The 15450-nt window shown below is 52.6% G+C and overlaps 1 protein-coding gene across 1 annotated transcript in view; it reads right to left on the bottom strand.

Annotated features, from left to right (window-relative positions):
- Nucleotides 1–15450, bottom strand: part of ZFAT (zinc finger and AT-hook domain containing) — a 155933-nt gene that overhangs the window by 132790 nt on the left and 7693 nt on the right. The window contains exon 2 of the mRNA XM_068983678.1: nucleotides 5340–5516. Coding sequence (XP_068839779.1) covers nucleotides 5340–5516 — 177 coding nt within the window. The remainder of the gene's footprint in view (nucleotides 1–5339; nucleotides 5517–15450) is intronic.

The raw sequence follows: 15450 nt of genomic DNA, 5'->3' as shown, positions 1-15450 counted from the left end.
CTAAAGCCATGGTTCCATCTGCCCATGAAGCTACACTCTTTGGGAAGCTGAGACCCCTCAACCGCTCAGCAGGGAGGTGGCCGTGGGGAAAGCAGGGCTCCTGATGGGTCAGGATGTGAGAGCCTTGCTCACTCCCAGACCTGGGGGCACAGAGCAGGGGGCTGAGCTTTGAGCCCTGACATGAGGCAGATTCTTTTTTTTTTTTTTCCTCAGCTTTATTGAGGCATTACTGACAAACAAAAACTGTATATATTTAGGTTGCACAGTGTGGTTTTTTAAGGTGTACAAGATGGTTTAATATACATATACACAGTGACGTGCTTACCACATCAAGCTCATGAACACAACCACCACCTTACATAGAACCATTCTGTATGTGCGGGCGAGAACAGTTAAGTGTGCTCTTAGCAAACTTCAAGTACACAATTCAGTGCTGTCAGCTAGAATCGCCGTGCTGGCTGTCAGATCCCTAGATCCAATAGGAAAGCTCGTGCACTTTGACCAGCAGCCCCCCATTTCCCCCACTGCCAGGCAACCACTGCGCTACTGCCTGGTTCCATGGATCCGGCTGCTGTCGAATCCTCGGATAAGTAAGATCATACAGTATCTGTCTGTGCCTGGCTTGTTTCACTTAGCGTAATGTCCCCCACTCTCATCCACACAGCAAATGGCAAGGTGTCCTTTTCCAGAGCTGAACAGTCGTCCTGCGTGTGTGTGCAGGTGCATGTGTGCACCTTATCTTCTGCATCCAGTCATCTGCTGACGAACACTTAGGCTGTTTCCGTACCTCGCCTACTGTGAACACACAGGTCCCTCCTTATCCATGGGGGACACTCTCCAAGATCCCCAATGGGTGCCTGAAACCACAAACTGTGATTTGAACCCTGTAAGTACCCTATAATGTACTGAACCCTGTAAGTACTATGTTTCTGCCTATACATACATATCAAAGAAAAAGTTAAATTTATCAGACAGTGAGAGATTAAATAATAACTAATAATAACATGCAATTATAATTAGAAAAGGCAGAGGAACCAGAGATCAAATTGCCAACATCTGCTGGATCATGGAAAAAGCAAGAGAGTTCCAGAAAAACATCTATTTCTGCTTTACTGACTATGCCAAAGCCTTTGACTGTGTGGATCACAATAAACTGTGGAAAATTCTGAAAGAGATGGGAATAACAGACCACCTGACCTGCCTCTTGAGAAATCTGTATGCAGGTCAGGAAGCAACAGTTAGAACTGGACATGGAATAACAGACTGGTTCCAAATAGGAAAAGGAGTACGTCAAGGCTGTATATTGTCACCCTGCTTATTTAACTTCTATGCAGAGTACATCATGAGAAACGCTGGACTGGAAGAAACACAAGCTGGAATCAAGATTGCCGGGAGAAATATCAATAACCTCAGATATGCAGATGATACCACCCTTATGGCACAAAGTGAAAGGGAACTAAAAAGCCTCTTGATGAAAGTGAAAGAGGAGAGTGAAAAAGTTGGCTTAAAGCTCAACATTCAGAAAACTAAGATCATGGCATCTGGTCGCATCACTTCATGGGAAATAGATGGGGAAACAGTGGAAACAGTGTCAGACTTTATTTGGGGGGGCTCCAAAATCACTGCAGATGGTGACTGCAGCCATGAAATTAAAAGACTCTTACTCCTTGGAAGAAAAGTTATGACCAACCTAGATAGTATATTCAAAAGCAGAGACATTACTTTGCCGACTAAGGTCCGCCTAGTCAAGGCTATAGTTTTTCCTGTGGTCATGTATGGATGTGAGAGTTGGACTATGAAGAAGGCTGAGCGCCGAAGAATTGATGCGTTTGAACTGTGGTGTTGGAGAAGACTCTTGAGGGTCCCTTGGACTGCAAGGAGATCCAACCAGTCCATTCTGAAGGAGATCAACCCTGGGATTTCTTTGGAAGGAATGATGCTAAAGCTGAAGCTCCAGTACTTTGGCCACCTCATGGGAAGAGTTGCCTCATTGGAAAAGACTCTGATGCTGGGAGAGATTGGGGGCAGGAAAAGAAGGGGATGACAGAGGATGAGATGGCTGGATGGCATCACGGATTTGATGGACCTGAGTCTGAGTGAACTCCGGGAGTTGGTGATGGACAGGGAGGCCTGGCGTGCTGCGATTCATGGGGTCACAAAGAGTCGGACACGACTGAGCGACTGAACTGAACTGAACTGAAACATAGTCTCTCTCTCTCTCAAAACATCTTACTGTACTGTATTCACCCTTCCTTTTTTTTTCTTTTTGGCTACACTGCATGGCTTGCAGGATACACGATCTTAGTTCTCCAGCCAGATTTGAACCTGCGCCCCCAACAGTGGAAGCGTGGTGTCTTAACCACTGGACTGCCACAGGAGTCCCACTTCACCCTTCTTCTTCTGATGATGTGAGATGAGAAATGCCTAAGTGAATGGTGTAGGCACTGTGATGGAGTGTGAGGCTGCTATAACCTTCTGACCATGTGTCAGAGGGAGGGTCACCTGCTCCAGGTGACTCTGGGTGGATGTCAGGATTAGATGATGTCATGTCGGTAGGTGGGGCCTCAGGATGATGCCATGTCAGTGGTTGGGGACCTCAGGATGATTCATGTTGGTGGGTGGGGACCTGGATGATGTCATGTCAGTGGGTGGGGACCTCAGGATGATGTCATGTCAGTGGGTGGGGCCTCATGATGATGTCATGTCAGTGGGTGGGGACCTCAGGATGATGTCATGTCAGTGGGTGGGGACCTCAGGATGATGTCATGTCAGTGGGTGGGGACCTCAGGATGATGTCATGTCAGTGGGTGGGGCCTCATGATGATGTCATGTCAGTGGGTGGGGACCTCAGGATGATGTCATGTCAGTGGGTGGGGACCTCAGGATGATGTCATGTCAGTAGGTGGGGACCTCAGGATGATGGCATATCAGTGGGTGGGGACCTCAGGATGATGTCATGTCAGTGGGTGGGGACCTCGGGATGATGGCATGTCAGTGGGTGGGGACCTCAGGATGATGGCATGTCAGCGGGTGGGGACCTCAGGATGATGCCACGTCAGTGGGTGGGGCCTCATGATGATGTCATGTCAGTGGGTGGGGATCTCAGGATGATGTCATGTCGGTGGGTGGGGACCTCCCAATGATGTCATGTCAGTGGGTGAGGACCTCATGATGATGCCACGTCAGTGGGTGGGGACCTCAGGATGATGTCATGTCGGTGGGTGGGGGCCTCAGAAAGGAATGAGCTCATTACACTACTCAGAAGAGCATGCAATTTAAAACTGATGTGATTTTTATTTCTGGAATTTTCCCATTTACGATTTCTAGACTGCGGTTGACCAAGCATCAGAGAAGGCATGGGAAGTGAAACCACAGATAAGCAGAGAGTTAACACTGCAGTGGGCATGGGACGGGGGTATCTCTTGAAGACCCTGACTTGTTTCCTTTGAACACAGGCCCAGCAGTGGGATCTCCGGATCACGTGGCGGTGCTCTTTCTAATTGTTTAAGGAGCCGCCCTACTGCTTTCCGCAAAGACTGCGCGTATTCACATTCCCTCCAATAGGGCAGGAGGGACCCCTGCTCTCCACACCCTCATCGACACTTGTCGCCTCTTTCCATTTTCGTGACAGCCATTCTCACAACTGGGAGGTGGGTGGCAGCCCATGGAGGTGTTGACTTGCATCTCCCTGGCGATCAGTGGCGTTGAGCACTTTTTTACAACCTGACGGCCATCAGACCTACTCAGGTTGTCTGCCCATCCTCTCATCAGGTCACGGGGCAGATGCTCAGAGTCTGACACAGACCTTCCCCCGCCCCCAAGCTCTTCCTCCCCAAAGCAATCACGTGTAACCCACTGCCCTCACTCCAGCTTCCTCTAGCGGGTAGAGGTCAGCCCTGTCTCCCAGGCTGGCGGGAGGGGAGGAGGAACACCTCGGACACACCAGCCGATCAGTGAGGGCGACGCAGACACCTCCCGCCCCTCCTCACTTGCCATTACGAGCTTCAGACACTGGCTTCTCTCAGTTTCTCCTTATGCCACTAAGAGTTAAATAGAACTTCTCCTAACTTCCCGACAACTCATCCTCTGTCAGGCAAGCTTCTCTGAGCACCCTGGGAATGGCCAGAGGGACTCGTTAACCAAAACATTTTGTGTCTAGAGTCTCTCCTTGTTAACGGTGTCAGACGGATGATCAATAAGCCAGCCCGTTCAGAGATGCCAGCCTGAATATTCCCAGGAAGGAGCAATTGGATTATTACTGTAACTAATGAATCCTGCGACGAGAAGTCTACTGCCACAGACTGAGCTTAGGCACTGGGGACTGGCCGTCCTCTCCAATCACGGAAAAAGAGTTTTGTGGGGGCTTTTTCTGACTCTGGCTTGCAGCTGTTCCTCCCAGACTATACATTTTCTTTTTCTGTGGGGACCTAATTACAGCACCTGGACGGTTCTTCCAATCCAGCCACCTGCTGCATCTGATGCCATTCAGTGGGAGGTGTCTGGACACTGCAACCCAGTGTATTTCACGTCCGACACGGTACACATGGGCCATCCCTATGTTTCTAAGATTATCTATACTTATTCGTTCATGACGTATGTTATCGTAACGGCTTCCCTTTTGTCCCCCCTGTACCAGGCATCATCCGTGGTGCTATCACCCTATCTTGGACCTCATCCTCACAGCACCCCCTTGCAATAGGCTGGTCTGTTTTCATTTTTCAGGTGAGCAGGGTGAGACTCAGAGAAAACATCACCTGCTTCAGGTAACGCAGGAGCCGGTGCTGGAACTGGGTTAAACCCACACTTCTCTGACAACAAGCTTGTGCTTTTTGCCCTGTTGAGTTGGTGTTGACTCCTTTCATTCATTCATCCCTCCATACACCAACCAGACATTGGAGAAGCACCTATAAAGACTGGGTACAGGGAATTCAGAGACACAATCCTATTTGAGATCTACAAATGGAAACTATTGAGGCTTCTGGTTGGAAACTTGGATTCCTCTGAGGCCCTACACCTGCCAGACAGAAACTTAGCGTCAAAGCTGTTGTTCTTGTTCGTGTTGTCACTCCAGCGTGCACAACTCTTTTGCGACTCTATGGACTGTAGCCCGCCAGGCTCCTCTGTCCATGGCATTGTCCAGGCAAGTCTACTGGAGTGGGTTGCCATTTCCTTCTCCAGGGGATCTTCCCGACCCAGGGATCAAACCCTCGTCTCCTGCATTGGCAGGCAGGTTCTTTATCACTCGTCCACCAGGGAAGCCCTAGAAGCAAAGTATTTGAAGGCAAATGAGCTGCATCACCGCCCACAGGCACCCTCTCCCAGCACCCCAGCCCCCTTACCATCTCCGCGTTTGCCTGGGTTGGTGGGCTCAGGGGTACTCAAAGGCCTGAGGGGAATGATGATTTCATCCGCATTAACCCCTTCCTCTGCGTGCTTCTCGGAAACGTGGGAGAGGAGTTCCGACTGACTTGGTGAGAAAAGGTTACAACATTTACACATGAAGATGGCTGGGTTTTCTGTAAGGAAAAAGAAACAAAAGCAAAAGCGAAATATGTTATTTCATCTTCACAAAAAACAGTGGTTGCATCCAACTGCCAAAGAAAAAATACTGAAGGCTGCTCGTCTGAGCAATGGCCAGCCTCCCACAGGCTGCATCTGGCCAGGCGGCTCACTTCTTGCTTTATGTGGTCCCAGCTGCCAGAAAATTCTTTCTTCGGTATTTCACGAGGGAGTGGGCTGACACGGCGCTGCCACAGTGAGGGTGGTGCCCAGGAGGCACCCAGGTCCAAGAAACCAAGTCCTTCTCTGCCTTCAAAGAAAGAGTTTCTCCACCAACAAGCAGGCAGGATAATGAGCTACGAGAATTCTTTACCAAATAACACATGAAATGGAAATTTAACAAAGCAGAACATTGCTTCATCAATGAAAGTCTCTCGTGAATACTGCCAATCGATATTTTATTTTTTCTAAGAAATGCTTCATTCCTAAGGAAACCAAAATGCTTCCAAAACAAGAAGAGATTACAGTGATAGATTTCTTTCTTCATAAGAGGCCATGTCATTTTCAATGTGTGTCTTGCTGACCCCACGATGACCCCTACAATTTAGGTAAAAGGTGGGTTGTCATCCCTATTCCACAGCCGAGGACACTGAGGCTGTGAGAAGAAGCAACCTGCCCAGGTCAAAGCCTGGACTCCGCCACCTGCTTCTGACGTGAACTCTGTTTGGCTGCAGACCGTGAGCTGAGTTGCCTCCAAGTTAAATCTAAAACACTTATCCCTGTAGTCAACTGAGTCTGAAATGAAAATCACTCCAGAGAGGAACATAATCCCCAAACCACTTATCAAGTGCTTTCTTGGTCATTTCAGCGTCTGTGGAGCAGCAGCCACGGGGTGGCCCCCACGTCAGGCGTCCAGGACTCAGAGATGAACTGGGCGTGGGGTCCTCCACAGACGAGCCACCAGCCCCCTGGGGAGACAGACCCACCCAGAACAACCACACCGTAGCGTTTTCACTGCAACTATTACCCAGGTAGCCTGGACTTTCTCTTGATTCCTGCTATGCTTTCAGGGGAAAAGGGAGTTCTGAGACAGGTAACAGAGCAGCACTTCAGGGGACTGCCGGGCCCCTGTGAGGGCCCCTTAGTCCCCAGGCACGCCAAGCACTGTCTGGAGACCACACAGATAAGACTGCTTGTGCGTCTGCACGTGACCAAGAGATGGCACCGCCTGTAACTAACCTACTGCCCGGGGTCCCCCACAGCCCGAAGGCCTGGGCGGCCCGGGATGCTCCTGGCCGTGGCCATCTGTGTCCATCGGCACACTTCCCAAACGCCCACCACGGGTCCAGTGCTGGGTCTGGAGTCCCCAGGGTGCCGGCGGAGACAAGCACGCCCGACCCAGGACGACTGTCACAGAAGAGAGGCTGCAGCGCGCGGTGGAGACAGAGGCGGGGAGGCAGCCCGCACCTGCGCTGAGGCTGGGGAAGCCACGGCGTCGGGAGGCCAGCCTGGCATCCCCCCGCAGGACCCGGGCCCTGAATGCTGACGAGGACCAACCAAGGGGCCAAGAGCCCCAAAGAGGCTCGCTCGTGACTTCTGAGCAGTGGTTCCACCTCTCAAGATCTGGCTTCACAATCGTCCAAAATGCAAACAAGGACTCTGCACAGAGATGCTCAACACGGAGGTCGTTCAGGACGACAAGTCCACAAACCACCTGCGCGCTCCGCAGCGGGCATGCCAGCACACGTCCCCAGAGCAGTCCCGCAAGCCGCTGAGAACCTAAGGGGAAAACCCTGGGCGACACGGAAAATGCTCAGGATGAACGTTCACTTCTACAGTGGGACGCACCACAGCTCGACAGGTACGTGACTTTGTTCCTAAGGGAGAGACAGATTTACGGGTGATGGACGGAAGAACAGACGGCCAGGCAGAAAGGATCCTGCCTGCTGGACTCTTTTTTTATAGTCACTTACGGATTTCCTATAATGAGTCTATGTGTGTGTTCTCAGTTGTGTCCAATTGTTTGCGATCCCCATGGACTATAGCCCACCAGGCTCCTCTGTCCATGGGATTCTCCAGGCAAGAATACTGGAATGGGTTGCCATTTCCTCATTCAAGGGATCTTCCCGACCCAGGGACCGAACCCGAGTCTCTTGAATCTCCTGTTTACATGAGTTTAAAAATCAGGAAGGTTGAGAAGCGAGGTGACAGGTGAATATAGCATTCAGGTTGTGGCTCCGAGTGATGAGCGCTGAGTGGCTCAGGCAGGGCAGCCTCCTGTCCAAGGCTGCCTCCCCCAGCCTGCCCCGGGTAGCTGTTCAAGGAACATCTGAGCCGAGACACAGCTGAGACACTGGGCAGAGAGAAGGCAGAGATCCTGGGCTAAAGGGCTAGGAAGGCTTCCCAGAGGAGGCACTGAAAGGATCTTGAAAGCGGCCCTCGGAAGGTCCCTCAGGCATCCAAGGGCACCAAACTGGCTCCATGACTCACCCACAACACGACCTCACGTGCTCCCCAAGCTCTCAGCTACAGTTGCAGGCCTGGGGCTCAGAGAGGCTGGCCTCAGGGGCCACCCAGCTTGACCTGGAGAAGGCAATGGCACCCCACTCCCGCACTCTTGCCTGGAAAATCCCATGGATGGAGGAGCCTGGTAGGCTGCAGTCCATGGGGTCATTAAGAGTCAGACACAACTGAGTGACTTCACTTTCACTTTTCACTTTCATGCACTGGAAAAGGAAATGGCAACCCACTCCAGTGTTCTTGCCCGGAGAATCCCAAGGATAGGGGAGCCTGGTGGGCTGCCAACTATGGGGTCACACAGAGTCAGACATGACTGAAGCGACTTAGCAGCAGCAGCAGCAGCCTCAAGCTCTACAACGTGCCACACAGCCTCCCAGGTCAGCACTGATGGGAACATGGCTACACACAGTCGGCGGGACCACACGGCCTCCCGAGTCAGCACTGATGGGACCATACAGCCTCCCGGGTCAGCACTGATGGGAACACAGCTACACAACAGCCAGCGGGACCACACGGCCTCCTGGGTCAGCACTGATGGGAGCACTCAGCCTCCCGGGTCAGCACTGATGGGACCACACGTCCTCCCGGGTCAGCACTGATGGGAACACAGCTACACAACAGCCAGCGGGACCACACGGCCTCCTGGGTCAGCACTGATGGGAGCACTCAGCCTCCCGGGTCAGCACTGATGGGACCACACGTCCTCCCGGGTCAGCACTGATGGGAACACAGCTACACAACAGCCAGTGGGACCACACGGCCTCCCGGGTCAGCACTGATGGGAACACAGCTACACAACAGCCAGTGGGACCACACGGCCTCCCGGGTCAGCACTGATGGGAACACAGCTACATAACAGCCAGCGGGACCACACAGGTCCCAGAGCCGTGCCGGTGGATGAGCTCGTCTCTGCTGTCACGAGTGCCGCCCTGTCTGCGGTGTCCCCTCTGGAATGGCATCCGTAACCCGCCTCAGGCCTCTGACCCGGAAGGAGGCCGTTCGCCCTGCAGGGACATGCTCGAACCACAGCGCAGACAACACGCAGAAACACGGGGAACGGGCATATCGGGCTGTGGCCCCCAGATGTGAAGAACTGTTCATCTACCCAAATAAGAAGAAAGACGCTCTTCTCATTTTTTCATAGTAGACGCATAGGGAAAAAAAGGATCTTATTCCCTGATATATAAGCATAGTTATGTTGTCATCTAATTCTGATGAAGATGCTATAATTTGGCTGCATTTTTAGGTTCAATTACTGTGCACTCATCCTTATCAAAAGGACTTGGGAGGGGAAACGGCATGTTCAGCACGGGGAAAGTCACAGAAGTCTGGAGCTTGAGCACTCAATTTCTGTGATTTTTTGCCAGTTTGTAACCAGCTACTCTGTACAGTTAAAATGGAAAATCTTAAAATAACCACATCAACAAGTCCTCGTTTCTGAACCCTGATTTGAAAACACTCCTATCCAGGAAGAGCCGCATCCTGCCTGTGACCTCTGACCCCCACCTGCTCACCCTGCCTGGGGGACCAGAGACAAGGGAGTGAAGGCCTCTGTCCACTCCTCCCAAAGGAAGGTCACGACCTGGACGGGCTTACAGTCCAGGGAGGGTGGCTGGGCCCCTGGGACCCTGGGGAGCGCCCCTGGGCGCTGATGGGTCACGGGCCCCCCACCCCCGCCTTTGCAATCAGGCACCCCCTTTGGAATCGGGCGGCTGGAGCTGGCTTGCTCCTGAGGGACCCCTCCCCACATCTCAGGTCCCCGAGGAAACCGGCGAAGGCGGTCAGTCCTGCCTTGAGCTGAAGTTTCAGGCTCCGGCCAGCTCCCAGCATGTCCAGCCCAGCCCACGGTCAAGGAGAATTTTGCTCTTGTCCTGTGTAAGGGCATCTCCTGTCAGGATGGAAGAGCAGAACAGGATGCAGGCGTTCCAGGTCTCCCGGCCCTCGGCGCCCCCATTTAAAATCACTGTTATTAATCATTCCAGGAGTCACAGGCCGAAGCTGTGGAACAGTCGGATAACACAGAAGTGTGCGGGTAGAGACAACACCTGACCACCCTGGGAAGGAGAGCACCCTGGAGCACGGAGCTTCTGCTGTGAGTCTGGGAGGGAGAGAGGCAGGGGCACCCCATGCACACGCCCCCAGTGTCCCCCCCCCCGGGGCTCCCAGCACCCTGAGGCCTCTTCGATCCCTCCACCCCCCCCATTGCTGGGCTCCCCACAGAGGAGGGAGAGGGGACATCGCGTGTCACTGACAGGGACCCCGAGCATAAACTCTAGGACGTTGTCTAGCAGAAGCAGCCTTAGCAGTGGCCCCGCCTCTGAGAGGTCTCTGCGCCCCGCAGGGCTGGAGTGAGGCAGCTACCGGGGGCAGCAGGGCTCAGTCCAAGCCCCTGCCCACCTCCGGGAGGAGGCAGGGATCGGCCCCAGGACCCCCCACACCACCTGCATGGGAGCCCCACCGGGCCCGATGTCAGCCGTCCTCCTCTCAGCCGTGCTGCCGCCAGGGACACAGCAGGCACTCGATGAATGCCAGGTGAGCTGAGGACTGCAAATAGCCTAAATATTTATTGATGACCATAAGGAGACAAAACGCTCATTACCGGACTATGAGATTTCTCTATTTGAAAACCATAGTTTAAAAACAAAGCTCTCTTCCTTCCTCTCCTCAATTAGTATGCCATCCTCTGCTTTTTAACCATCTTTTACTTGGATTGATCAACTTTAAATAAAGAGAGTTCAACAGACTAAACTAATATCCTATTAAACTGCCGACCTCAGGAAAAAAGTCGGATGGCAGATTCCTTTGGAGTTAGGTTTTGTCTTCCTGTTGTTCACTTGCCCTTAAGTTATTAAACTCTTAAGAGCTGGCAGCATCCCAACAGGAGTGGAAACATTTTAGTAACACACAGCCAGACTGCTGCCACACCCAAGGCAGGGAGGAAACCCTCATGCTGTGCAGCTTACTGCAATCAAAAACACTTTTTCCCTTTATCTTTAGGAAAGGAGTCCCCAGCTTGATCAAAATACTTTCCTTCCATTTAGACTGTTTTGCACAACTTTTAACGAGCTGTGGGTATGCCTAATATAACATCATCATCATCGCCATGGCACTTTCTGAGAACTCGCTGTAACCAAAATGAAGGAATTCAAAGAGGAAGAAGGAGAAGAGTCGGAAGTTTAAATCAGTTACACCCTCACCATGAGCTGGCAGCACGCAAGGCTCAGGCCAGGCATGTCTAACCTGCACGACACTCCCGTGAAATGGGTTTCATTATGCTATTTCCTCAAATCTAAGACAGCATCTATCTTCAGATGCATGGATACTTCACAATACGACTAAAAGAAGATTAAAATGCTACCAAATAAACTAAGGCATGCCAGAGTCTTATCACATCAACTGTAAGACACCTCCGGATGTTAGAGATGTTAAAATGTGAGCCTTTCCATCAGTGAAATGCAGAGACATTCCCAGGTTCCGATGAAGACGCAGCCTGGGAGGCTGGACTCCCGACAACCCCTGCTCTTCCCCTGGAAGGCCCCATACCCCCACTTGGCACCCCCAACAAACACACTTGCCTGGGGGCCCTGCCTCTGGGCTCACCTCCATGAGAGCACTTCAAACTCTGCTTTCAAGGGAAGTGACAAACCTTCCCTGAGGGCCACACTCCCTGTCGCCTCTCATCCTGAGGAGCAGGGTGGCTGCCAGCCCGCTAGGCACCTCTGTGAGAAAGAAAAAAGGGTGCCATTTCCTAAAGACATTCGCTCCCCCTGTCAGAAAGTGGTTATAACATATTGATTCTGTGAGAACAAGATACTTGACTACCACTTGCAGAGAACTGTCATAATGAACAGACAAATCCATGGCGTGAAGTGACGCCCTCAGATATGCTACCCTCGTGCAGTGCGCAACCTGCACAGCTGTACACAGCGGCCCTGACGAGCTGGCCACAAAGGCATTACTCTCCACGTTACAGACGAAGCAGCTGTAACCTGCCCGGCAGACCAAGTTCAGGCCTACGTGTTTTCAAAACTACTCGGTCCACGTCTAAGGAACTTAAAAAACTCAGGTAGAAACACACGTCCGGGCCAGTGGGACCCTGTGAGGAACACAAGAAGCCTTGGGCCCCACCCTATACCCAGCTTCGTGGCTACAGAGACATTTCTAACAAGTAATCACAACTAAGAGGAGCTACACCAAAATGGGAACTTTACTCTGTGTGTTTATTTTGTGCAATTTACAATAGCAACTCCCTTCAGGGAGCAGTAAGCTGGGAAATGAGAATGCCAGATGCAGGGCCACCAACCCACCAGAACACACATTTAATAAACATGCCTCCACACAGCTTGGCAGCAGGTCTGAAGCAGGGAACAGAGAACCACCGCATACAGTGGACCAGCTTTCCTTGGCAAAAAAAAAAAACCACGATTACCAGCACAGAGTAAACCCAGGACCTTCAGGCCAGAGTGCGAATCATACACGCGCCAGCAGCACCCTCTGGTGGCCAGTCTGAGCACTACACCCCCCCCATTCCTGGGATGAAGCCATTCCCAAGACGGGGTAGACAGACCCTCATGAAAATACAGCGAACATTCCCAAGTCCTAACTCCACCAGGTGCCATCCTTGGTCCGCCACCCACTTCATTTTCACATTAACCCAGTGAGGGAGGGGCGGCTCTCCCCACTTGTAAACAAGTAAACTGAGCCCAGGGAGGGGGCTCCGAGGTCACCAACAGCGGGTGAGCACACAATGAGCTGAGAGGCCCAGACCTGGCTGTGAACCCCCCTGGGCCCCACAGCCCTGCGCCCCGGCACGCGGTCCCGGCCTCCTGGGCCTCCATGCCCACACCTGCTGGGCGTCTGCTGGAGCGGCAGGGCGCTTCCAGCTCGCTGACCGACCCCTCTGAGGCACCGCCGCAACCGAAGCAACAGGAAGGGCGCCCACCTGAGTCAGGACCTGGGTCCCCCGCTCCCCACCTCCATGGTGGCGGGGTGTCTGCCTAAGTCTCTGAGCCTCTCGAGGCCCCAATGAGAAGTGGTCTTCGAATGGCTTAGAACAGAACTTCACTCAGAGGCTAATTTACAGAGAGACAGACAGAGCCACCTGGACAGAACCCAGGGTGTGCCGGCAGCCCTACCCAGCGACCGCTGCTCCCACGCCTGGAGGGGCCCAAAAGGCACCTGCCCTCCCGCCTGCCACCTCCACCCCCAAGATCCCCGCCCCCCAGCTCTGAGACTCAGTGGGTGGAAGTTCCGATAAATGCATGCCCTCATTTGTGGTATTATTACCATGCAGCTCATGAAATGCTGATGAGCACGCCAACTTCCATAGCCCACAAAGTTAACATTTCTATTAGACGCAAAGGAGAAAGCCCCTGGGTGTTCCTTTGTTGAAACTGGATTAACGAAATAAAATGAGAAATGCTCAGTATCAGCTATAATTAAGCCTGGGCCAAACAGTGGCATTATAATTTTATGCATACGCATTTCTTCCACGTTGAAACTTGGCATAATTTTTTTTAAGTTATTTTTAAGCACTCTCAAAGTGAGAGCCCTGGGCAATAGAGTCTACTCACATTTACCATAATCACAGCTGAAGAGCAGCCCTGGGGCCCTTTCTGTGGGAAAGCACCACAAATAATTTGATGTAAACAGGAACCGCGTCCCCATCACCCAGTTCTCTAAGTGGCAGCGCATGCCCGCCCCAGCAGATGTGGGGGAGGCTCCAAGGAGGTGGGAGCCCCCACGGGGACCCCTGACATCACCGCTTCCCTTACGCAAGTCACCCAGGTGGCCCCGGAACTCCCAGGCCAACCACCACATCTCCGGGGCCATTTCCATGGGATAAACAAGGTGTGCAAAGTGCTTGCCCATCTTAGTGTTTCTGTGGGCTCCCCCACCAGGCCTCTGAGTTTCTGGTCCGGGGGTTTTGTTGTTTTAGTTTATTTGGGTTCCTTTGTGTGGGGGGGTGGGCGTGGGCACCATCAGTCTTAACTTTGGAAAGTGATGGGCCGCCTGGCACCGGCTTCGGTACTGGGCCTCAGGATGGAGGCTTTGGGCTCAGGCCCCACCGTAGCTACTTCTGTGTGGCTAGAAGGGCCTCTCCCTTGACGAACCCACATGTCCGTGGCTGGAAACCCACGGAGACCACTGCAGCTGCCCTGCCAACCTCATGAGGACGGTGGGGGGCAGGGGTCAATCACGCGCAGGGAACACCAGGCAAAGGGCTGCCCCACGTGACACAGGTGCAGAGCAGAACTGGGGCGGGGAGGTGAGACGGGCTTGCACACGCAACCCACCCGGCAGGGGGACGTGGCTCAGCACACACACTGTTACCGGACGTGCCGATGGCTGGCCTGGGCTCCTGCCCACGGACACTGCCTCTCGCGGAGAAACACACACACGTGCGGCTCTGCGAGGGCTACCACTTAGACCGCCAGGGCTCAAGAGGCCCAATGCCCCCGGCCCCAGGGCTCAAGAGGCCCAACGCCCCCGGCCAGGCCAGCGCCATCCACAGAAACAGGATCACTGGTGTGATTTCAAATTTTTCAAGCAGCCGCATTAAAATGAAACAAGGAAAATTAATTCTAATACTACGCTTTGTTACCCCAGTATATCCAAATATTATTCTTTCCCTTGTAATCCATGAGATTAGAAACAGATGAGAGAGTTCCATATTCTTTTTTTATTGCGGCTGCTGTACTAAGTATTCACAGCCTGGTATGTATTTTCCACTTACAAACACGTGACAGTTTGGACTAGAACACAAATCTAGCCTTCACGTTCTCTCCAGGACACCGGCAGCTTTTTCACTGCAGATTAGAGAAATGTGATTTACAGAGCCCACTCCCTGGCAGCCAGTGGCACAGGAGAAGGCCTCCGGCACCCCAAAATCTTTGGGGACCCACAGACTTAGGAAAATGGAGACAAGGAATTAGGAAGCTTAGATCATGTCGACCAGAACTCCTGTCCATGCTGTTAAGACACAGGTAGTTATGGACACGGCAGGGGAAGGAGAGGCGGGATGAGCTGAGAAAGGAGCATTGACACACAGACCCCAGCAGGAGTGAAACCGCCAGCCGGCGGGGAGCTGCTACAGGGAGCTGAGCCCGCGCTCTGGGATGGCCTCTGGGATGGCCGGGAGCGGCGGCATGGGCGTGTATGCTTATGACTGAATCACACTGCTGGACAGCAGAAACCAGCAACACTGTAAAGCAACCAGCCTCCAGTGAAAAAAAACAAAGAGGCTGAAGACGGGGACCTTTTCATTTATTATCATCTAGAAGCTGGCTGGCTGCTCTGGGCGCCTGAGGTCATAATCAAAGGAGATAAAATAACAGCCAGACAGGAACTGTGGGAAACACACAAATTCAATGGCAAATTTGAAATACCTGCTCTACTTATCACGAAAGCCTGTGACTGGTCTCAGTTACC

Source organism: Capricornis sumatraensis, chromosome 11 (assembly GCF_032405125.1).
Source record: "Capricornis sumatraensis isolate serow.1 chromosome 11, serow.2, whole genome shotgun sequence".
Lineage (NCBI taxonomy): Eukaryota > Metazoa > Chordata > Mammalia > Artiodactyla > Bovidae > Capricornis > Capricornis sumatraensis.
Note: the sequence above shows the minus strand (reverse complement) of the source record. Positions and strands in the feature narration are given on the sequence as shown.